The sequence below is a fragment of the Triturus cristatus genome, chromosome 6 (assembly GCF_964204655.1).
Source record: "Triturus cristatus chromosome 6, aTriCri1.1, whole genome shotgun sequence".
In the NCBI taxonomy this organism is placed as follows: domain Eukaryota; kingdom Metazoa; phylum Chordata; class Amphibia; order Caudata; family Salamandridae; genus Triturus; species Triturus cristatus.
Window position 1 is genome coordinate 427,462,222 of NC_140589.1, and position 25,635 is coordinate 427,487,856.

The 25,635-nt window shown below is 45.3% G+C and overlaps 1 protein-coding gene across 1 annotated transcript in view; it reads right to left on the minus strand.

The window, feature by feature from the left end:
• Nucleotides 1–1,423: 1,423 nt before the first annotated feature.
• Nucleotides 1,424–25,635, minus strand: part of CILK1 (ciliogenesis associated kinase 1) — a 422,614-nt gene continuing 398,402 nt past the window's right edge. The window contains exon 15 of the mRNA XM_085610842.1: nucleotides 1,424–6,270. Within this exon, the coding sequence (XP_085466968.1) occupies nucleotides 6,116–6,270 (155 nt within the window). The 3' untranslated portion in view covers nucleotides 1,424–6,115. The remainder of the gene's footprint in view (nucleotides 6,271–25,635) is intronic.

Consider the following 25,635-nt stretch of genomic DNA (forward strand, 5'->3'; position numbering starts at 1 on the left):
GGGAGGGGAGGAGGGGGGTGACTCCGTGCTGAAGCACCTCTGTCAAAACATTAGTCTTGACTGCCACTGCTAAGGGCAACGTTAGGTCCAAGACCCCAGGCGTCTCCCTCATCACCATGGCAAAGGAAGCCCATTCCTCCGAGCCACACGTGAAGAGACTAGGACAGTGTCTGGGGAAGTGTCCATACGACTGAGATCCGGTAGATCCTCCTACTAGTTTGACATTTGGCACTTCTAAGGGGGTCTAGTAATCATAAGGATCCTCAGATCTTCCCCAATCATACTGTTCACTGGGTCTGTCCTAAAATGAAGGCCGTGGCTCTGAATCAGAAGGTCAAGAGTTGACAAAAAAATAAGGAGTCAACATCGTGCGATGCTGATCCATCTTCTTGTCCACATCAGGTATGATGATGGAGTCAGTGTCTCCGTGGGGCACCAATGGCGCCGTAGAGATCATTGGAACTGCCTCTGGGGAATGGTCATGGTCTTGTGACCAGAGCTGATCTGGATCCAGCACCGGATCAAGGGAGACTGGCGTCAAGGGCAGACCCACCGGTGGAAATCCAGTAGGATCACATAGCTACCGGGGGTGTCGCTCCGCAAAACATGGGGAGGCACAAAGCAGACCAAAAGGCAGGCTGAAGCCTAAGAGCTGGTCTAGAGTAGTGACGTTGTTCTGGCATCTCGTCCGATGACTTGGACCTGCGCTGCGAAATCTAAGAATGCTTCAACTTCTTTGATTTATTGTGGGACTTATCCGACAGCTTTGGGTGCTTTGGCGAGTGATTGGAACGGCTCCGAAAATGGGTCTGGGACCTTCCATAGGACCGGGACTGTCGCAACCAGAAGCTTCAAGAAGGGCTCCTGCAGTACCTTGGGGTTCATGGCGTGGCAGTCCTCACAGTTCTTGGAGTCGTTTTCGGCTCCAAGCACCGGAGACAAACCAGATGGAGGTCTGTCACAGATATCTGCCTGTGACAGGAACCATAAGGTTTAAACCCCACAGATTTTTGGGGTGACGTCCTGACACAATGGGAGACAAGGTCGACAAAACGTCCAAAAAGTTGTTACAAAGAAATAGGACAGAGGTAGTTCTACCCAGATCTGCGTTGTTGGTGTGAAAGAAAAGAACTCAAGTCAGCCTGCCGTGGTGGCGCATATACAGGCACTGTGCACATCACTTCCAGTGCGGATGATGCAGAGTTGAACGATGCCATCTATTGGCAGTGAAGAGGTACTGCTTGAAAATTTCCAAATCCAGTCTGACGTCTGAGGAATATCCCAATATAAGGAATCTGTGGCTAGAAGATTTGATATTTTCACTCCAACCTGTAGTTGCCTCTTACGAAAGTTTAAAAGTATGCAAAGGAGAGCAAGAATTATTTTAGCTTACAAACTGAACAATACTGAAGACCAAACATTGTGCAGTTGTTAGACTGTTTATTAAAAAGTTACATAACATTTTATTGAGAGTAAAAAATAGTTTACGTACACACTATAATCAATTTTAAATTGCAAAAACAGCTGGGGTCAACAGGAACAGGTTACTGGTCCTCAAGTATATTTCAGTAACTGGCTATAAAACATGTCCAAATACACACTTAGTATAGCCAGTTACCAGCGATGAACTATTTTCTGCCAAGGAATGTGATAGTAGTGATATAGATCATTATTAAAGATTGATTATTTTGCATAAAAAAACTAATTCTACATTGATACAAGAGAACAGAACCCATAATGTGCTTTTACAGTGAAAAATATTTGTCATACAGTAAAAGTACTCTTACAAAAATATTGCTTTGAGAGACAGGTCCCTTTAGGGGCAAGCTTGAAATACAAATATAAACTACGTTATCATTTGCTATGTAATCACTTTTCATTTACACTGGTCTACATTATATAGGGCTTGGCTAGGAAGCAGGTACCATTCTTGGCGAGACCTCCCCGGTCTTAAAGTCTCATGTTACTGTCATGAGACGGTGCACTGGTGAAGTAATAAGCTAAACAACAAAAGAGGAGGGCTAGAGGTAAAGCAATACAACTACCTTTAAATTGCTGCAATGGTGCCCTATTTACTCAGTTAAGAAGGTGCATAAAGTTGTGTTGTTTACAATGTGCTATCATGAGGTTGATGCTGTTTAAGGCTTGCTGGTCATACCATAGAAATCTACTTACAAAACGGGTTGTTTTTTTTTTTAGAACATGCACACTACTTGCAGAAGACAAAAGATGATCGAGATACACAAGTGAGTTTTTTTCTTCAGATGGACAGGCTTCTGGTTTGTTCTCATCTATCTAATGTGCTAGGAAAAAGGTGTAGAGGGTGCATTTCTGCACAATGTCAACAAACCTTGCATAGTCACTCAAAAATTATTACGATACAGGGTACTACTGGCTAACAGAGTTAGCTTTTTCTCAGTACCGGCAATAGCTCTCGAATCCCTTACCGATCATGGTAAATAGAAAAATAGGTTAATCTTGCTGTCACAAACTTGCTTTTCAATCAGGCTTTCTTGAATTCACTCAGCAACATGGATTTTATATCGTTGAATTTCTTTGACCTCCAACTCATTTACTTCCTTTTCCATCCAGTGGAAACCTGGAACTTCTAAACAGTCTGCTCTTTCAGAGAATAGTTAACAGAATGCCAAATACAAGATCTAAGGGTATAGAATGCTCTATTAAATATACAGCTAGGCAACCAAAAGGTATTGCCAGACCATAGTAATTCCAAATCTGAAAATTCAGTTCAAACCAAGAGCAGCAGAATAGGTAACACTAAGGAATGTAGGCTTTGTACTGATGCAAAAAGCTATAATGTAGAAATAAAGGTAAGTAAGGCATTTCGATACTGGGAAAGGGACCTCAAAAACATGGTGGCATACTTTAATGCTAAAAAACACAATTAATTACTACTGTACCAACTTTAGTACTTTTGGTCATTTAGAACCTCTTGTTCATATGCTTTGGAAATCCAATCTCTAAACCAGCAGTACTGTTACAAGTGCCTCTTCACTTCGTAGAATCAAACAAAGGCACATTCCTCTATCGTAACACCAGCAGTAATCTTTCTGGTTTCTCATCCATTAGTACCATTTCTAAGGCTACACATATTTATAAAGAAAACAAAGAGAATATGAAGATTGTATTATGACATGTACAGGGTTCAAGTACTGACAGTCACCAAGTTACTATTTACAGTAACTTGTACTTTGTCCTGTGTACAAGACCTTTTCACTGGCATGATTCGAAGTTATAGGACATTGCTGAATGGGAACACTTGTGATTTCCAGAAAAATTGACATTTTTCCATATGACCAGATCAAACTGTGCAACAGCTTTTAAAGAATGCCCTGCTGAATCCTTACACATCATGTCAAAATGAGGCATTTCCCAAGTTTTGTCTAGCTATTTCTTCATATACAGCACTGTATCCATGACACATAAGTACTCCTTCCCTCAATTAATAAAAGAAATCCCTTTATTTAAAGAAATATGTTCTTGATCATCAAAAAGATTGATAAGAAACTTCTATTACGATGACCATAGGTAGTGAATTCAAAGTGCAAACAAACAGAGATGAATCGTAAGTGATCTGAAGACACAATGTGAAGATTGAGGAGTATGACACCTAGATTCGGGGACAGGAGAAGAACCTACTTGCATCCTTTGAACTTGGAGCCAAGAACTATTATATAGCATTGGCAAGCAAGCAGTTAATGCCCTTCACCTGAATTATGTGTATTGGGAGCATTTACAATATTGGTAGACCATTTGATAGCTGTCATGCAAATGCTACTTCAGTTTCTTTGGGAGGATGCTAGCATGAAATATTGTGGTTGGTAATACCACTGTACAATTTACCAAAATTATGCACAAGGCAAAAGCCCTATTAGTTTGTAGAGACTTAGGTTGAAGATTTGATAGAAAAAGCCAAATAGGTCTTTTCTAGTTAAGTCATCCTCAGGATTAGGCTGCAAGAACTCAGGGTCATCCCTACATCCCTAGTGTTAGACTGTAAAAACACCCTTGGGGTTGCCAGCAGCATGAGAGGCCGAGCTGGCACTTCTGGAGAGCCCCCGTATTTGACAAGAAAGGAATCCATGGGGTACCAACACCTGATCAGTTGGTAGTCTGTGCAGTCGGAGCTTTTGTAAACCATACTTGACCCGGAGATGAGCAGACATGGTGATAAATAATAGAAATTGAGCTGATAAGGGTCATCTGAGAAAAAGGCTGTCTACTTAACTTCTCAGGTCAGTGACTGAAAACCTAAAACCTCTGAGTGGCTGTGAAACTTAAGAGAACTTTCAAGTGATGCAAGCAACTTGAAAAATAACCAAAGAGGTTAGAAGTAATGGTCTGGGGACAGAGACTTGTGTAAGTAGCTAGCACCCGTCAGAATTGACAGTCTTGCATAGCATGAAATAGTAACTGCTGCAATAGATGTGAGGAAGAAGACTACTTATAGTAACAAAAAGTGTGCCCCATTGGAAGTCTTCGTGCAAATAAAGGCTGCACTGTGCACCTTCTCGACAGGGCACAGATAAAGGCAGAGGTGCAGTAGAGGGCAGGATCGCGAAAGGTAGGTAAACTTGGGAATTAGCAGGGATACACAGGTGACTCTTTTTACTAAATGCTGAGGCATGTGCTCTTTTACCTCCAAAAAGCAAATTGGATGTCTAAGGTGCATGAAAAAAGATGACTGGGACATAAGAACTCCTATGAATTAAATCAGCCTATACAAACAGCTGTGAAATGCGAAGGACCCAAAAACTCTTCTTACGTTTTAACAATAACATTTTTCAAACACTTTCAGCAATTTCAAATTAAATTATATGGCAACCGTAAAGAGATGAGATGCTGAGTAACATGAAAGTGAATGGATATTACACAGTTTTATGTGAAGATCAAAATGAACATAAAATCTCAAATAGATGTATTCAGATTTTAACGTTCAACTGTGAAATGACTCAACAACATAGCTTTGATCCAGCCTAGGCACTACTGACACTAAGAAATTCAAAGTTTTTACTAATACTGTTTCCACACATATTGGCCGTCCAATGCCACTGGTAGCACTTTCATCAAACAATGTTCTTTACAGCCATTTTACAAACCATTTTGACTATACTGAGCTCAAGCATTGCTAGAATGATAAACCGTAACTACATATACATTTCCTCTTTTTTCCCCCAAAATAAAATGATCCGTGAATTACTTTACATGCCAACTTTGTCGAAAGCAGTACTGCATAAGCAACTTTCAATGAAATTACCTGAATATTAAGCAACGTAGTTCACAATATTAGAGTCTGAAACAAAAAATACTAGAATATGGCAAATCTGGCAAAGTCTATTTTAGGACCATGACAAGCATGTGAGCATGCTGTCCTAAAAAGCTGTGCCTAACTAAGCACTTTTGGCGGAACCGTTAATCAACAAAATAAAAAATAAAAAGATAATTCCTTGATGGGGGGAGTATTTACAGTAAAAGCAAAACGTGTGGGAGAAGTCCCAATCTTGCACTTGCAAGTAGAAAAAAATCTAAAACTGCTGGTGACTAATATATCAAGCTAGAGTAGAGCTTTCAAAATCAATCGCTACTGAACCAAATATACCAATTCCTCCAACGAGGTTTTATGTAGCTAACGCAGGAATTCTTCCAGAAACGGTTTCAGAATTAACACGTTTGAACTAGGAAATGCATCTTGGCTGCTTTTTTACACCTGTCTTGTTGCACGGACTGTATACAGTATAAAATACTCGAGTCAAAGGGTCAGTATTAAATGTGGAAAATAAATTAGAACCAAACACTGTTACAAAAGGTATTCTGTAAAAGGCCTAAACAATAAATAAAAATATATATTACAACTTTACTTGTGCCACTCATATCAAAATACAATTCATACAAATATTTTCTTCCAAAAAAAGATTGCATTGCAATGAGTACAAGTAAATTAACTTCGATGCGTAGCAGATTATAGTTCCTGTTCTATTTCGTTAACAGAAACAAAGTTCAGTCAACCACTGCAGTTTCATCCACCTGGCCAAGAAAATCCATATTCTTTTAAGGACAAATGTGTGCTACAAAAAAAAAAATAATCTTGCAGGTTTCATCTTTGTCCTCCATATTTAGACATCCAGTCAATACGTCCGTTGACAGGCTGAATGGGCGGCGGCTTGGGAATCAGACCACGGGTGTTTTTTGATGGTGGATTGAGGGTTGTGTGTCCAAGATAAGGCCTGGTACTCTTCAGCGATGTACAGTCTGCAAAACAGAGATATCATTGCATGGCATCATCAAGGAAAGGCAAGAAACACAGACTAAATACGCTTTTATGCATATTCGTGACATTTCACGAGCATTTGTAACCACAAAAAAGATGCTGCAAACTGCATTTAAATTTCACCAATTCAATAAAAGCCTAAATTGCTTCACCTAAATTTTATCGTTTCTTAGGCACCAACACTTGAAAGCAAACAGGTGAACTGTTAAAATGGGATCACTAATTATGCATAACATATGGCTACTCACTAGGCCTGGGCAGTAAATATCCGTTCCGCTCGCGGAATTTGCGTAATTTTGCGTTCCGCTCCCCGAGCACGCAAACAGCGTTCGAGATCAGGAAAAAAGCATCGCGAACGGTCGGAACAAGCAATTCCGCGTGTTCGCGGAACTTTCGCGTGATCGCGGAGATTTTTTTACCGTTTCACGGAGCTTTGCGTAGCACGACTACGCAAATTCCGCCCACCCCTACTCCTCACTATGCACAGCTGTTTAATGATTCAGCTGGAGGACCTGAAAGAGTGAATCCTTACCAACTAACCTTCACTCCACACGCACCTCTATAAAACGTCGGGTATTTCGGAGTAATTGTCAGTCTAAAATATTTATTCTTATGTTTTACGATAGTAAATTTGAGTACATTTCAAAAAAGTGAAATTACCTCCGAAGATGTAAGTGAGGGTCTACAGACTTACACCTGCAATGTGTCGTTCACATAAACGTCCAAATTGTCACTCATCTTTTATTTGTAAATGCAGAAACTGTATCGCAAATATGTTCTTAACTGTGCTTTGCAAATATAACATTACACCAAGTGTAATGCTACGAATCATGATTTGGGATTTACAATTGCTTTTGGAGGATCACATCTAAACACTCAGTCCAACATGGAAAACAAACCAAAGTAAATTTTTGGGACACACTGATCCAATTTATAAGTAACCTCCTGCTCTTGGAATTGTTCATAATGCCTGATATGTTTTGAAACAGCAGTAAGTATATTTAAGTAAAGATGGTAAGTACAAAATGAGTGATAAAAAACACAAATATTGCTAAGGTTAATAGGGTTTACGTTTGTGTGGTTTGAGGATCGGGTGTGAGCATGTAAGTATGCCAAATAAAGGGTATACCTATTGGTTTTGCTAATACTTGTTTGCCCGGAAACAGTGTGTGTGTGTGTGGGGGGGGGGGGGGGGGGGGGGGGTTTGGGGGGGGTGGTTGGGGGGAGAGGGGGTTTGAATGAGTGCAGAATTATGCACCTGAAAAATAAATCTTATTTAAAATAAAAAAAAGTCTGTAGTATTAATTCCTTCAGCCTAACACTTGCTCCTAGTGCTACCACAGCACCCCAAATGAATTCTAATGTAAAACAGTCCCTCGCGCATTGCAAAGAAGGCGGAAGGACACACCAACACAGCCAATATTAAAAACATGTGAGACGAACAGCGCCTCTTGGACTGATCCAAGATGTGACTGACAATGTTGCAAGCCAATGGCTTAAGGTTCGGGAACAAGAGAAGGCATTGTCTGAAGGAGTGAGAGTCAAAGCGCCTTAAAGTATGTATAGGATACAATATGTTTTACATGAATGGCACATGTGCCATACACTGTAAACCAAGAGCATGGGCAGACTCAAGGGAGAAACCATAATGTAAGACTATAGGGCTCGATTTCTGTGCACAACTGATAAGGCAGTTTGAGACACCATTGGGTAAATTAGAGCACCTTTTCAAGTTTTGTACCTCGAAATGGGAAAGAGCATGCTAATGGTGCATATGGCCCCCTTTCCAAGGTACACAAAAATGCTACAAGATTTGTGTCAGGTTGTTCCTTATGCAAACCGTTTGGGGAAAAAATCCTAGGATGAGGAATTAGTCCGCCCTTTCGAATTCGAGGACAAACTTGTTTGCAATCAAAGCAAAATTTGGGTAGGGTGAAAAAAGAGACCCTAAAAGCCTGCAGTGTTGCAGCAGGCAGGGAAATGTGTATTTACTATTAAGTTGATGATGGTCCTTACGTTCGAACATTTTCCATGTGCATTAAATCAGATGGCTAATCTATGGGATAGAAAGACATTGTTCTGATATGAGGTGTGACTTTGCTCCCACAATACCCAAACAAAATGACCTGTTAAGGCTCATAAATAATTGTGTGCGGTACGTGAATAACAAAATAAACTAAACAACAAAAGAGTAAAACAAACAAGGAATTTAAATGTTAAAATCAATATTAATAAAACAAAAAGTTTGTACAATAAGAAAAAGTTACTTACCTGCCGTAACCATCTTCTAGATGGATACTCTATCTACCTGCAGATTCCTCATATTTAGAATAACTCCAGGCATCAGACTGGATATAGAGACTTCAAAGTAACAAGGTCGCTGGACTACGTCACCACTGGAATTGACATTAGGAGACGCCACCAAAGCCATAAAGCACCTGCCCCGGCGCATCAATGTCAGCTTCCAACCATTTTTTCCAAGCCTTCGACGCAAGAGGGCAGATTCCCATGGATGAAGGATTGCAGTACCACATATTGCAAGATGGGAACTCTCCCTATAACAAATTCATCAAACGGGGAGCCTGGTGGGTCGATGAGCAATCTGCAGGTAGGTCAGTTATCCTGATCACCACATCTTCCAGATGAGGTTCCTACTCTATGGTGGAGGAACTACCGTAGTTCCAGCCAGAGAGGGAGTGAAAGCCATCCCACAAGTCAGTTTTGCCTCATTTCCCACCAAGCCACTTCCACCAAGTACTAGGGGAGATCACAATGGAGTCCAACAGGTCTCCCCTGGAATGGAGCCACTGCCTGCGGAAGCACCACTTCAAGTCCCTCATATGTCAATGCACATTTGTGACTAGGAGGGATATAGGAAGCCAGTAGACCTAGGAATTGGAGAATTCTCAGAACTGGGACTCTCATGCCTTGCTGGAAGGTCGGAACCATCTCCTGGATGTCTCGGTTTCTCTGTGGTGGGGAAATCATAAAATCTTCAGGACTGGAACTCACGTGGCCTGCTTGAAGAAAGGAACCATTTTGTGTATGTCGGCCATTGTCAGAGGTGGAGGAAAGGGGTGGAGATAGATGGTATCCAGTATCGACCCTTTGAAATGGAGTTGTTGAGAGGGTCACAGGTAAGATTTGGGCTTGTTGATCAAAAAGCCCAGGCTGAACAGCAGAGATGCGTTCGTCTGCAGATGGTGCAACACCATCTCTGGCGTATTGGTTTGAGAAGCCAGTTGTCCAGCTATGAATATCTGACCACCTTGAAATGGGCCCCAACCACTGCCCTCACCTTCGTGAAGACTCCTTTGAGAAAGAGGTGGAGGGTTGCAAGATGTATCTCCAGTCATTTCCTTAGTGTCGTCCCCTCTATTGCCAGATGAGCAGGTTAGACTGACACTGAAGGGCCATCTAGTACTGTTGTGAATGAAGGGCAGATCCTCTCCCAAAGTAGTGAAAGCGTGGAAAAGGCTGACAGATTTCATTCAGAGGCAGGAGCTGAAGGCCCAAGGATCGGGCTGTAGCCCTGAAAGCTTTGAAGCACTCTACCCACAAACAGGCCAGTCTCCAAACAGAAATACTCTGTCAAATGAATGATCGGTTTTGTAACACGCCCAATCAAACAGGAGATCCATTAAATTGGCCTGGACATCAGAAGAAAAGTTTGACATCCTGAGCCAAGCATGACAATGCACCGCGATTATATAATGTGCTGGGAAACGTTAAGGCAGTGTCAGCGATGAACTTTTGAAAATGATTCTACATGTCGGCGGGGACATGTGGTAAAATCATTTCGGCCATGTCCCACAATGATTGGGTGCAACAGGTGAGAAGGCCGTTGGCATTGATAAATTTAAGCCCGTCTGCGCCCGTCAGTGTCCCGGAAGCGGCCAGCGCCAGCCTTGCTGCCCGTGAGCCCTTTGCTATTAGACGGAGCTTCACAGCGGCCGCCTTACGGGCCCTTGACCGCATTCCCCATTGCCAGTTTGGGAACTGGGAGGCGACTGGGGTTCCAAAGAAGGTTTGTCAATCTTGTGGGTTTAAGCTGTCCCAGGGCCCTGTTTCCTCAGATAATATTGGTACCCTCGCCGGACCCCTTTTATTCGGGCTGCTCATATCAACGCTCGCTCTCTAAGGAAACAGGGGGAGCTTTAGGAGCGCTTGGCGGGGTTTTCTAGCTGGGTATCCAATGCAGTAGCTAGGGTGGCCCCTCGTCGCCCAGCTATGTTGGCTAGGGAGTCACCATCCAAGCCCTGGTTTAACCCTACCCTTAAAGCCCTGAAGCATGACTGTAAGATCCTTGAGCAGGCATGGCGGACAAGTGGCTATTGCCCGGCAGACAAGCGGAAGCTCAGAGATGAGCAAAAATTACGTTACGCAGCTATTACGCTGGCTAAACGGCAATTCTTCTCTGCCCGCATTGAATTAGCCAGTAACAACTCTAAGGAAATTTTTGCTATTGTTCAGAGCTTCACGTCCCCGATGGCCCAAGCAAGTGTGTCTTCATCTTCACCTTCTTGGTGTAACACGCTCTCCTGCTGTTTTAGGGACAAGATTCGGGCTATCAAAACAGCATTTACTCCCTGTGACAGCATTATGGAGATACCTTTGGAGTGTCAATCTGCCGGTCCAGCCCACTCCTGGTCTGTATTTAGCCCAGTGGACCCACTGGATTGTCTTAAAATTTTTAAGGGTCTGAAGTCAGGTCCGCCCTCAGACCCTTGCCCTGCGAGGACACTGGCAGTAGTTGCCGATGTCGTAAACACAGAGGTGAATGCCATCATTAATATGTCCCTCCAGAAAGGGGTGGTACCACAGGCCTGGAAGGAGGCTAAGATACTTCCTCTTCTAAAAAAGCCGTCATTGGACCTCCTATGCCCAGGGAATTACCGGCCTATCTCCCTCCTTCCTGCTGTGGCGAAGGTGTGTGAGAAGTTGGTCAATAAGCAGCTGACGGACTTTGTGGAAAGGGAGGTGCTTCTGCACCCTGCCCAATCAGGGATCAGGGCATCCCATAGTACAGAAACCGTGTTGGTGGAGGTGGCGGCAGCCATCCGGGAGTGCTTGGACGCCGGCGGGAGAGCGGCATTCTTTTTGCTCAACCTCTCGGCGGCGTTCGATACGGTCCCGCACTCACTCCTTCTATCACGTCTGGCTAAGATTGGTTTGTCGGGCGCCGTGTGGGGCTGGTTCCGGTCCTTTTTGGAAGGACGGGTCGAGCAGATTTGGATTCCGCAGTCCTCCTCCTCCCCTCAACCGGTTACAACAGGTGTCCCCCAGGGTTCCTCCCTTAGCCCCCTTCTTTTTAATATCTATGTTACTCAGCTGAAATACCTGGCGGAGGCGCTGGGGCCTAAGGTGATGGCATATACAGACGACACTCCGTTGCTTTTTACCTGGGACAAAGATGCGGATTCGGTATTACTGGTTCAACACTGTCTGTCCTCCATTTTTAAATGGCTGGCAGAGGCGCAGCTCAAGTGTAATGAAGAAAAGTCAGAGGTCCTGCTATTTGTCAAATTCCCCCTCAACTTCAGAGAGCAGCTCTGGCCTCCTGAGTTTCCATCACCTACCTCATCAGGGAAGACAGCGGAAAACTTGGGGGTATGGTTTGATGAATGTCTTTCCTTCTCGACGCACATCAAAAAGTTGTCTGGATGCTGTTTTGGCCTGCTTAAAACTCTTAAAAGATTTTTTCCCCTCCTTCCTCAGGCAGCGAGGAAAACAGTTACCTGTGCGCTGATTCTGTCAAGGCTGGACTATGCCAATGCCCTTTATGCCGGTGTCCCTGGGTACCTGCTGAAAAAGCTGCAGGTGGTTCAGAATACAGCAGCCAGACTTTTATTGGGCATCTCGGCTAGGAACAGTGTCCGTCAGCAGCTGTGTTCTCTCCACTGGCTCCCCATGGTGGATAGAGTTAAATTTAAATCATTGACTCTGGCCCACCGTGCCCTTCATGGCCGTGGTCCTCTTTACTTACAGAGGCGTTTTTCTTTTTATGTTCCCGCACGTCCTCTGCGGTCTTCGTCAATTTGTTATGCTCAGGTCACTAGTTTTAAGTTTCAGAGAATAGGGGGCAGCTCCTTTACGGTGAAGGCGGCAGCTTCCTGGAACGCCCTCCCCTTTGCCCTATGTACCATTCAAGACCCAGTTGTGTTCAGGAGGAAAAAGAAAACACACCTATTCTCCTGATAGTACTCAGTTTTCTCCCCCCGCTAGGCTCAGCGCCGGTATACTCATGAGTAGCTGTGCGCGTTATAAACTTATATAACATAACACACTCCCAGCCAAAAAGGCATTCTTGCCCCAGTCGTTCAGGCTTTGCTTCCCAGTCAGAGGAGGCTGTAGGAAAGGCACCACCAGATTGGGCTCCTGAACAAGAAACTTGGATGACTAAGGGGAAGGCCAGATCACCAGAAGCAGAGTGTAACGATGGGCCACAAGCATACTGACCACTGGCGTAGAAGAGGGCGTCTCTCAAGCCGACATAAGTTCAAGCAAGGCTCACAGAAAGGGAGAAGAGGCTTGGAGGAGGTCGAAAAATGCAGAAGAACCTCAGTGAAGACTTAAGTCTTGGGTAGTTGCAAATCCAAAGCCTCTGCAGCCTTCTACTTGACTTTGAGCCGCAAGACACCCTTTGACATTGGTGGACCTGTAGGAAGTTCCATGGCCAGCTCAGAGGCGGAATTCAACCTGCTTGCCGATGAGGCCTTTAAACTCTAGAGGTTCCTGATCCTGACTAGCACAAGGATCGTAGCTTATAGGACCCAAATCTGTTCCAAAAATGTTTTATAGATGTGGCCTGTAAACCTTTTCTAGCAACAGTCGCTGGGCCTCTCTGCGAGACAGGATCTGGGGCTCGTCGTTGGGTTGAAATGTCAACGGTGTGCATCTGAGGCCAGAGGATGGGGTGGTAACGAGGTAAGTAGCACCGTCCATGGTCCCTCTGCGGCACCGAGAAGCGGTGCACCTGATCAAAGCAATGAAGGGAAGTACCCAGTTCTAATGGTGTGGCGCCAAATGGCATTGGTTGGAAAGGAAGGAACAACGGCATGTGTGTCAAGGCTGCTGGGACGGAAGACGTGCTGAAAGGCATCAATGTCATTGTGTAGATGAAAAACACCAAGTTTATGAATCCAGCTGGGTCTGTTCAAGGCGTTGGGAACTCTGGAAAGGCCGGCGCCAAAGCCTCATTTGATGGACAAGCCGAAGGTTCCTCGAATAGAGGCCAGACCAGAGTCTATAGAAGGAACATGGCTGCACGGAGGATCTCCTGGTGTGAGAACCACAAGCTCCCATTCTGAAGACAAGAGTCCTGTGGGAGATGGAGAGCAACGAGAGTTGCCTATGGCGCACACGGAAAAACAGAACTGACACTGATGCAAGGGGAGGTAACGGGGTAGCGCTTTATGGCCGAGTGCTGTCCCCTAACATCAATTCCAGCATCCACAGAGTCCAGCGTCTTCTACCGGTGATCTCGTTGCTTTGAGTCTTCCAAATCCAGTCGGATCTCTGGGGTTGTTTTACAGGTGGGGATTCTGCAGGTAGAAGTATCCATCAGATATGTGACAAATGGATGAGGGGTTTAAACATTATGGATAAAAAAAAACTGTAGTACTGAAAACAAGTGGGAACAACTGATGCATAAAGATCAATTTGAAATGCAAGAATAGGCAGAAAGTTTCTAAATATGCAAATGTGGTTCTGCCCGGTTGGGCAACACACATTTGCACTTTGAAAATAAAATTGCTTCAAGGAGAGAACAGAAACACCATCATGGAGGCTGTAGTCAAACAGGATGCAATGAGGCCGGATGAATGTCATAGGGGTTCTCTGTGTCTGGGCCCCGGGGACCCCCCTACTCCGGGGCAACCCGTGTACAAGAAAGGAGGGGGGTCGTTTGGCCCCCCCTCCTGAAGCCATACATGGCCCTAGGGAACGCTACTCCCCAGGGCCAGCTCCTGCTGTGTCCCGGGGTACCCACCCCCGGGATATAGCTATTTGCTTATGTTTGGCAGGAGCAGTCAAAGTGGCCCCATCAGCTGGAGCCAGAGGTTTCATCTCTTTTCCTTCCCGCAGACATGCCGCCAACATGCCATGACAGGAAAGAATGAAACAGATTGCTCCACAGGAAGGAGGGAGCCGGCTGAGACTGCAGGAGCCTTGTGGTTCCGCATGCAACCCGGGAAAGAGCAGAAAGAGGCAAAATAAAGATCAGAAAAGAACAGAAAGTGGCAGAATAAAGGTCAGAAAGAGGCAAGAAAAAGGTGAGAAACGACCAGCAAGAAGCAGAATAAAGATCAGAAACTAGCAGAAAGAGCCAAAATAAAGGTCAAAAGGGAACAGAAAAAAGCAGAATAAAGGGGAGAAATGAGCAGAAAGAGGCAAAATAGAGGTTAGAAACCAGCAGCAAGAGGCAAAATAAAAGTGAGAAACTAGCACAAAGAGGCAAAATAAAGGTCAGCAATGAGCAGAAAGAGGCAGAATGGAAGTCAGAAACTATCAGCGGTGGCTCTTCTGCTATGGCGGAGGAGCGTTGCCCCCACTGCCGGCAGCATCAAAAGTTTAACAATAAAACGATATTAAACCAGGCTTATTAGTGTGTTATTTTTCAACTTCTATGTGCGAGTCTTGGGGGTGGGGCCAATGCGGGGGAGTGGTGGGCACTGCTATCAGTGTGCATGCTGGTTTGGCCGGCCGTCTTAGGATGGCCAAACCGACATGCTCACTTACCTGACTCCAACCCGAGCTGCGTTGCCGGGTTGGAGACAGTAGGCACAGGATCCCAGTCTCCCTGAGATCACAAATCCCGGGAGCTTAGGTCAATCCGGACGCTGCTCTCATGCATGACAGCAGTGTCTGGATTGGCTGTAGGGGAGTCTGGGACACTGTGCTGCAATCAGGAGCAGAAGAGCGGTGATGAGGCGGGAGGCAGGTAACTTCTTTTTCCTCCCTTTTTTTAATGTATATTCTCTACGAGCGGAGCAAGTTTTACGCCCAGGCCTAGTTACCATTCACAGACCCACTCAGACTCATGCACCCACTCACACACCCACTAATCTACCTATACAGCCACTCACACACACACTCTCAAAGGTTACAGTTAGGAAATAAAATGTTAAAAACTGTTGAAATTCATTGAAAATACCAAAAGGTTACAGGGACATTATAGTTAGGAAATAGAATTAACACAACTGTAGAAATTCACAGAAGAAACCAAAGGCCACATTTCACTCGTACAAAGCCAGAGAAATTCAGAAGTTATGGTTGCCGGGGCTAACTATAACTTAAGTCCCCGCAATGCACTGCTCATTAACAAAATGGATACTTACTAGTAGGAGTAGTTTTGCAGCTTGAAGAGTTTTCTGGATTCACATGCTGTGCATTATTCTGCCATCTAGTGGTTGGGTCTGGAATAGTCTTTGGTTTTTTTCCCCTTTTCTGGGTGTCGTCGACCACCATATGGTGCCAGGTACGTCCCCTGCATTACGTCCAACGGCGACCTGGAAGTTGTTGTGAGTGGTGGCCATCTTCGGATTCTTTTTCTTTCGTGTTTTAGTCTTATAGATGGTACTTTTGTGAAATGTTAGTCATGCTTCCCCACTTGTTTGTATTCCTTGTAGGGGAGGCTGGGTGGGTCACATGTGAATCCAGAAAACTCTTCAAGCTGCAAAACTACTCTTACTGGTAAGTAACCATTTTGTTTTGCAGCGTGAATCCTTTTCTGGATTCACATGCTGTGCATTTGATTAAGTAGCAGTTTCTCCATTTTTCTAGAAGTCGTGGTTAAAGGAAGATTTTGCAAACAGGCGTTGAAGTACCTTTTGTCCTATTTGTGTTTCCTTATTTATTTTTATGTCCACACAGTAATGTTTAGTGAAAGTGTGTGGGGATGCCCATGTTGCTGCAGCACATATAGTGTCTATAGGCACATTGGCCATGAATGCAAGAGATGCTTTCTTTCTAGTTGAGTGAGCTCTTAGTCCTGAGGTGGCATAGCATAGTTGGATGGTTTGGACTATCCATCGTGAAATTGTTTCCTTTGTGACAGGTGTCCCTGTGTTAGTAGGCAAGAAACAGCTGTTTGCTCTTGCAAACTTGTTCTGTTTTCTGTAGATAATACAGTAGAGCCCTCCTTACATCCAAGGTATGGAGGCTTCTTTCTCCTTTCGTTTGCGGGTCTTTGAAGAAGACTGGTAGGAGAATGCTTTTATTCAAGTGATATTTGGACACACCCTTTGATAATAATTGTGGATTAGTTCTTAGGATAACTTTGTCTTTATGGATTTGCATATATGGTTCTTGAATAGTTAACACTTGTAGTTCACTTACTCTCCTTAAAGATGTAATGGCAATTAGAAAAGCTGTCTTTAAAGTGATGTGTTTGAGGTCTGCCTTGTGCATGGGCTCCAAAGGTTCTGTCATAAGTTGTGTGAGGACTGTATTTAGACTCCACATGGGGCTGGTGCTGTTCTGGTGGAGCAATTCTTTTAGACCCCTCTAGGAACCGCTTTATGAGAGGTCTTGAAAAGAAGCTCTTGCATGAGTTTCCTCTGGTGTAAGCTACAATGGCCACGGAATGTACTTTTAGGCTCGAGTAGTTGGTGCGACTGTCTAGGAGGTGAGTTAGATATATGATAACAGTTTCTTGTGTGTTGATTGAGTTCATTGGGTTGTTTGCTGTGCACCAAGTGGTGTACTGCTTCCATTTTCCAGCATAGCATTGCCTTGTTGTTTGTTTTCTTGCCTTCTTTAGTATTTCTATTGTTCGCTGAGGCAAGTTTAGGTGGCCAAACTCTACGTATTCAGGTGCCAAGCCACTAGACGTAGTGTCGCTGGCTCTGGGTGGAAGATTTGGCCCTGTTGCATTGTTAGTAGGTCCATGTCTGCTCGGAGTCTGATTATTTGTCCCTTGGACAGTTCTAGCAGACTTGAGTACCATGTTTGTCTGTCCCATTGTGGAGCAACGAGAATTAGGTTTGTTCCTGGTTGTCTTGCTTTTTCTAGAACCCCTGGATGACAGGTATTGGTGGAAAGGCGTATGCAAATGTCCCTGACCCATCGCGTGACAGTGCATTCCCTTTTGACAGGTGTTGAGGAAACCTCGAGGCAAAGAACTGGCATTTCTTGTTCTATATTGTAGCAAACAAGTCCATCTTTGGGGTCCCCCAGAGTTTAAATATGTATTGTATTGTCTTGTCTTCTGCTTCAGTTCCCACTCGTGGGAGCAGTTGTTCTGCCTGCTCAGCTGATCTACTGTTGTATTGTATATTCCCGGTAGGTGTATTGTTTGCAGATTGGTCTTATGAGGAATTGCCGATTGCCAGATCTGTTGTGCTAACTTGCTTAGCAGAAATGATTTTTTACCTCCCTGTTTGTTGAGGTTGTTGTGAATGAGTTTCTGGAACGCTTTTAGCGCTAAGAATACTGTTTATTTCCAGGTAATTGATATGTTTTATAGAGTCGAGGTCGTTCCACTGGCCTCGTATTTTCAGCTGTTTGAAGTGTGCTCCCCATCTGTCGAGGGATGCATCTGTTGCGATTGTCACAGAAGGAGTTGGATTTTTGAAAGGTCTGCCCTGTGTTATGTTCCTGGATGCCCATCATTGTATTTCTGCTTACAGTTTGTGCATAACAACCACTAGATCCTCCCAACTCCCTGTGGCCTGTTGTTGGCAAGCCACTCGCAGGCATGAGGAATGAGTGGGATGCATGACGCCATCATGCCCATGAGTTTCAAGACTCTCTTCACTGTCAGAGATTGACCCCTCTGGTAGAGGGAGGTTTCTTGTTTGATGGCTTGTATCCTCTTGTGTAGGATAAGCCTGTGTGGGTTTTGAGTTGAGTCTTGCCCCCAAGATGTAATTTTATTTTTCTGGCCTTGTGGAGGATTTCTTGGGATTTATTGAGAATCCTAATCCTTGGAGCATGTGGATTGCCTTTTGAACATGGCTGAGACATTTGTGTTGTGTGTTTGCCCTTATAAAATAGTCGTCTAGATAAGGGTAGATGTGTAATCCTTCTTTCTGCAGGTGCGCTGCGACTGCGGCTAGGCACTTGGTGAAAACACGGGTTGCTGATTTTATTCCGAAAGGGAGTACTTTGAACTGGAAGTGTGTTCCTTCGTGTAGGAACCGGAGATATTTTCTGTGGCTTTTATTCATGGGAACGTGTAAATAGGCGTCCTTGAGGTCTATTGTTGCCATGTCCCCTTTGAATTTGCGGTATTATTTCTTGGAGTGTAGCCACTTTGAAATGTTGTGTCAAAATGAATTTGTTTATGAACCTTAGGTCCAGGATGGGCCTTAGCGAAAGGTCTTGTTTGGGCACTAGGAAACATGGTGAGTAGTTTCCTTTGAAAAGTTCTTGCTTTGGCACAATTTCTATTGCTTGTTTTTGAAGGAGGTCCTTTATCTCTGAATTAAACGGTGTCATTTCTGACTTGAAGAACTTCTTTATCTTTGGTGGGATTGCTGGTGGTGGTTTTGTCAGTTCTATGCAATACCACAACTTTAGCATTTTTTTTTCATCCAATTGTCTGTAGTGATCTTTTGCCACTGTGGTAGGTATTGTGATATGCTGCTTCCCGCCGGTCCTTTCCTGTATAGGTGTCAGTTGGAACCATTTCCTCTTCCTCTAGAGGGCTGACCTCTGCCTCTTCCTCGAAAGGAATGTTTTGGCTGCTGTTGCCAGTTTTGGTATCCTGCCTGTTGGTTTGTTTGTTGATCATTTCCTTGGCCCTGTTGCTGATGAGACATTTGCTGTCCTTGAACAAATGCTCCTCTTCCTGTGGGGTTTCTTCGGTTAAACCCTCCTCTTTTGAAGGCACCTCTTTGTTGCAGGGCTCCCATGGTTCTTGAAGTCCTGTTGTCTTTTTTAATGTGTTGGAGGGATTCATCTACCTCTTTTCCAAATAGTGTGTCTCACATAAACCATCTGTTAATGATGGAGGTTTGAACCTCCTGCTTAAAACCGGATATTCCAAGCCAGGCATGCCTTCTTAGTGTGGTGCCTGTGCACATTTGTCTGCTGGTAGTGTCTGCTGCGTCCAGTGCTGATTTAAGGCATGTGTTTGCTATGTTTTTGCCTTCCTGGACAATAGCTTTTGCCCTTTTCTTGACATCTTCAGGGAGCTTGTTGATGAGCTCCTCAATGTCATCCCATTACTGGTGTCTGTACCTGTTCAACAGGGCATTTGAGTTTGCGATGCGCCATTGCGTCGCCGCCTCCTTCTCCATTTTTCTGCCTACCATATCCGTCTGCTTTCCCTATTTGGAGGTGGTCCACAATTAGAGATGGCATTTGCCCTTCTTCTTGTTGTGGTGACAATAATGGAGTCAAGTACTGTATTTCCTTGGATATACTTGGGGTCCTTGGAAGAGGGTTTGTACTTATTTTCGACCCTTGGTGTTACTCCCTTACTTGAGGCAGGCTCTTTGAAGGCTTCTCTGCCCTGATCCAGGATGCTTGGCAGCATAGGCAGGTATTGTGTGCCCTTGTTAGCTGGGGCTAATGTTTTTAAGAGGAAACATTTGTCTCCCTTTTCTTCTTCGAGGACGACCCCGAAAGCGTCAGCTGCTGTCTTCACTAGGCCGTTATAGAAAGCTATGTCATCTGGGGGAGAAGCCTTTGAGGGATAACAGCATATCTCCCCTTCCGCGCTTTCTGTGTCGAAGTTATTCCATTGGTCCTCGAAAGTTTGAGGTTTCATCTTCTTCTGGTACATCGATGTACTCCTCGAGGTCGTCATCGCGTGGTTCGGGAGTTGGAGGTGACTCGAGAATCTCCTCTTCTTTCCCTTCGGCATCTTCCATCCCCTTGATGTCGACCTTGTCGGTGGCGGGATTTGTGGGAATACAGAATTCTTTGAGTGAAGCGTTAAATTCCTTCTTCTCCTGGAGACGAGCCGCCATTTCGGCTTCAAGTCGTCTCTTTCTTTTCAACCTCGAGAGCTCTTTCAGTGTTGGAGACCAGAGATTTTCTCTTCTTGGTCGCATCTGTCTTTGCGGGTGGCATACCTCACTTTGGGGGTTCGTGTTCAGCCCTCGTTTTTGGCGTCTTGGGCGATCTTCCCTCGTCGGGGTCCCTTGATAGGTTTCCCTGGGGCTCTTTGGATTGCGGCTGGCCTTCGATCGCCTTCTTCTTCGGCATCGGGGCTGCCTTAGGCTGTGCCTCATTATTGTGGCCCTTCGGTTCCAACAGATGTGTATGGTGTCTTACCTTATCCGTCTTCTACTCTATGTCCTTCGCCATCTTTTTGTGGACAAGGATCTATTCAGAGTCTCCCTCCAATTTTTCAACATCCGATACTTCATGCGTTGATTCTGCTGGAACTCCTTGATCCTCTTCGTCGCTGGGGAGGCCTTAATTCAGGGAAGTCTTCTTCTGTTCCTGGGACATTGTTGCGTAGTGGGCATCTGCTTTTGGTGTTTCCTGAGGGTTTTTGGCAGGAACACCGCGCAGGCCTCGCAGTCCTTGTAGGCCTTGGGCAGGCAGAGGTTGCACACGTCGTGTGGATCGCGTTGTGTGAATTTGTGGTGGCACTCGGGGCAAAATTTGAAAGGGGGATTTTCCATGGCCCCTACCTCGCTATATGTCGTACCTTGCGGCTTTCAGTATTGGCGATGTAGTCCCGGGTGGAAATTGTGTTCTCCGGATGCAAGGTCGATGTCAGATTCTTCTTTTTTATTCGAAATCTCAAGTTTTTCAGGGATTTTCTGCAATTCTACGCAGTGCCCACCCTTGATTACAGACCCAATGGCCGAACAAAGAATCTGAAGATGGCTACCACGCACAACAAAGTCCAGGGCGCCGTCTGACATCATGCAGGGGATGTACCTGGCACTAAATAGTGGTCGACAAAGCCCAGAAGAGGGGAAAAAAACACAAACCAATAAACAAAGACTATTCCGGACCCAACCACTAGATGGAGGAATAATGCACAGAATGTGAATCCAGAAAAGTATTCACGCTGCAAAACTTACATATTACATCATTCATGACATGGTCAGTGACATCAGTGATGACATCGTCCAGTGAGTGTAAGTTTTTTCTAAGAGTTTGTTTGTTAAACATATATAATAAGCTACTACAAGAGTTAAATTAGTATACTAGGTGTACAACTAATGAGTGATACTATTTCTATTTCCAGATTGGGTTATAAAGAAAGCACAGAAGAGAGCTTCCAATTGCAACAGGGTAGCCCTCTTGGAAAATCTGGAGAAACCAGGGGCGACGAGCACAATTTGAATTACCACATTTAACACTACGTCAAACAATATCAAAGGCATTGTATTGGAGAACTGGCGAATTTTGAACTCCAATGGCCTCAATCTTGAAAAACCTTTATTCTCCTTCAAGAGCAGTACCGATATGAGGGATTTACTAGTACACACTAGGCCCCGTCATGTGACACAAGGGCAACCTCAGAGACTCTGGGACCTTCCACCTGTAACAGGCCACACTAGATGTGGCACTTGTGATGTCTGCAACCTCACCGAAGACACTAAAAGTATCGATGTAGGCTTGAAATATCTATGGGTGCAAAAGAAACATACAAACTGCAACTCGGAGAACATGATTTAAATGTCCATGTGGTTTATAATGCATAGGAATGGCAACACGCAAAGTGAAGATACAGATCATGGAACATAGCAGTAACTTCAGATGTCAGAAAGCCATGAAGAAATTTACCACAAATTACCTAGAGAAGAAACACACGTTGGATGATATCCATAGGACAGTACTGGATAAACCAAATATCACAAGTACAGCTCGAGACACCAAAAGGACTCAGTTGCTGAGGGAACAAAAATGGATATATAGGATCCGGAGCAACGAGAATGGTTTAAACAATAAAATTCAGTGGAATTCAATGAGTAGGTTGTGAATACTAATATATCTGTCCACATGTTACCTGTCACAGTTCGGGGTTAAGTGCCATCATGTTACCATAAACTACAATATCCAGACTGCATCATGTTTTGCTAAACGAAAGAATAGGACAAGGGATGTTGCCCATAATGATGATAAATATGGGGTGCATACCATTATAACACTCTAGGCAAGATTATGGCTAAGGTGGGGCATTTCCTGACTTTATTCTCCCCGAACCGAATTTAACACACATTCATGGCTGGAGAAATGTATATGAAAATAGTACAGCCATTTAAAATTTGCCCAGAGATGGGTACATTAGGCACCATTATTTTGCACTGATTTCACCGGAGGCAACAATGCTTACACTTTTATCACATATCCATCGGAAAGAATACCACAAGTGTGCCACCCTTACATTATTCAGAATACTGACATACTAAACACTCCCAATATGGTGGATAAAGAAGGACAGAGAGTGTGCCCAGAGCTAACACCGGAGGTGTCCTGATCACGCGACCGCAAGTCTCTTGACTGGAAGCATGCGTGTGAAGTAGGATTGCCGAGTCGAATGACCGGCACCAACACGATGTGCAGAGATAAATACAGGGAAGGCCTCACCGTGACAAAGTAAGGAAAGTGTGGCGCCAACCTAATGGAGAATAAGAAATTAAGAAAAACAAAACAGAGAAAGACATGGGTCTTATGGCAGTAATATCTTGAAAATCAGATGAGAGGATTGAATACTCAGATGGGCAGGGTCCTAAGGCGAATGAGAGAAGACCTGAACGCACAGGCAAAAGTGTTCTAGTGCCCTTACACGGAGCCTTGAGAAGATGTACAGAGATAAATGGGACCCCGGAGCTGGGGTCCCTGGGGCAAAGGCTATAATTATATGTATTATTTCCAATTGTAACTAGTGTTTGACTACAGGGATCCATTATCGTTCCCACGCCTTTGAGCTTCAACAACAGTGAAACTCGGTAAGATTTTTAAATGATGATTGTTCCAGGCGTTCTACCGCCCTAATAACTTTTATCACACTGTTCAAAGAGGAGGGTGATTGATGTGATTCTCCCTCCTTGTAGAAAAGAGTGAATTAATTATATGAAAAATCTATAGCAATACTAGAACATACAGCTTAATAGAAAAACATGTATTCAAGTTACCGGGGGATATGTAAATCAGACCCCAAGTGGTAACTTCGCTTGGAAAGAATGAATGAGCGGCACGAGTGTAAACATGACAGAACCTATACATGCTATTTGGCTAGAATGCTCACAACAGTATAAGCACAGAACTAGAATTTAAAAGTATGTTAGTATATCCAAATGGGAAGGATTGTATTTATTTAAACATACAGTATAAAGAGAACACATTCATTTAACAATCCAGTGGGTAAGGTGGCGGGGTATGGAAATCAACAGATTTCCAGACCTAAGACATTCGCTTCAAGAAGTAACATTAATGATACATGTTTAAAACAGCCACAATGCAAAAAACAACTTGTGCTCCACATAAATCATCATCCAATAGGAGTCACGGTGTGGGTGTCGACGACGTTTCGATCCCAGCTTAAAATGGGGGAATCATCATCAGGACTAGAGGTTAAAAATGCCTGAGAGAGAGGAGGAGCCTAGCGCGCAACCAAGATGGCCGCGTAGGTGCGAGGCTCCCGAGGACCTCCGCGACCTCCTACATCTATCCTGTCTTTCTCCTGATTTGGTTGAGGGGACTTTGTTGGTGACACTGAGCCGAGGTGGTGCCTGTTTTCCATCTTTGAATTGGACCCTGGGAACGGTGGTGGGCATCGCTTGAAGTTTGCGGCCCGCTTCACTTCTGACCCCGGACTCGAGTTGGGTGGTGACCCGGTGGCAAAGTGAACAACAACGGCACGACGGACCTGGAGGGGCGCGCACCCCACACTTTCGCTTTCGAGCCTGCTCGCCTTCCTCGCTTTCGCAGCTTAGGCGCTTCCGCGAGGTGTGGTGGTTGGCCTGCTGGGGACACTGCCTATGCTGCCGGGACCCGGTCTATCTTTCGGAGGCGACCGCTGGGGCCTTCGTGATTGACGGTTTGCCCGCCGCTTCTGACTCGTGGGGCACAGCCTGCAGTGGGATGGCGATGAAGCAGGATGGAGAGAGGCTGAAGGCCAAGTCGACCCGGCGCGGGGCCCCTACCCAGGCTAACGTAATGGACCGCTATACCTTGCCGAGGGGGTCTCCTGGCGGGTCGCATAAGTCTCCGGAGCGGTCCGCAGATGCCCCGGATTTACCATCGGACCTGACCCTGCAGGATATCATGGGCGCCATAGCAGAGGTGAAGGCCGCGGTGGGCCATCAGCTCGACACCTTGTCGCAAAAACTCGACGCGGTCCTGATTGATGTCAACCTCGTCAGGGCCGATCTCTCGAAAACAAATGAGAGGGTTGATTCTTTGGCCCTTACCGCGTCGAGTCTGACGGTTGATGTGGCTGCTCTCCAAACGGAGATGCGTCGGCTCCAGCAGGCCAGTACTCTCGTTGAACGGCGACTGGAGGACTCCGAGAGTAGGGCCCGGCGGAATAATGTTCGCCTTATCGGAGTGCCTGAGGGGTTGGAGGATTCGGCTGCGGATCTCTATGTGGAGGATTTGATCTCCAACCGACTGAAGCCTAGGGGATTGAGCAACTTTTTTGCGGTGGAGAGGGCCCACAGGGTTCCTGGTGGCAAGCCAAGGGTCGGAGCTCCCCCGCGGCCTCTCATTGCCCGTATCTTTAACTTTCGGGACAGAGATGCGATCCTGCAGGCTTCTAGAGTACAAGGGCCGCTCAAGCTCGAGAACACTGAGGTGAATTTTTATCCGGACTTTACACAGGCGGTCCAGAAACAGAGACTGGGATTCATGGGCGTTAAACGGCGGCTCCGCCAGATGAACTTAAAGTACGCCATGCTCTTCCCGGCCAAGCTGCGGGTGGAGTTCGAGGGCCGCTCTCATTTCTTTGACCGTCCGGAGACGGTGGGAGATTGGCTGGACACTTTGCCGGGGACACCTGATCGAGGGGGGACGGGGGACACGGGTGGCGAGTGCCCACCGGACCGGGCCTAGTGTGTTGATCTTGATACTAACCTTTGAGGGTGCCACCTTTTTATTGGGCTCAGGGCCTACTTGAATATTCTCCTTTTCTCCCCCCCTGCCTGGAGGTAGTGGTGAGTCTAAAGGGGGTTCTCTTTCCTCCTCCGGGGGTCTCTTTTGTAGTTTAGTTTATGCGAGGGCAACAGGCACACTGCAAGTTGGGGGGGCTGTTTGGGCTCACGCAGGGGTGCAGGGAGGGGGGAGTTTTACTTGGTATGTTGGGTTGGGGTTGGGTTTTGTTTGTTTGTATCGCAAGGCAGGAGTATTGTTGTTCTATGATCCATGTGCTCTCCGGGGGGGGGGCTGATTGGTGCTGGCTGTGATGGGGGGTAGGGGACTGAGACTTCTTT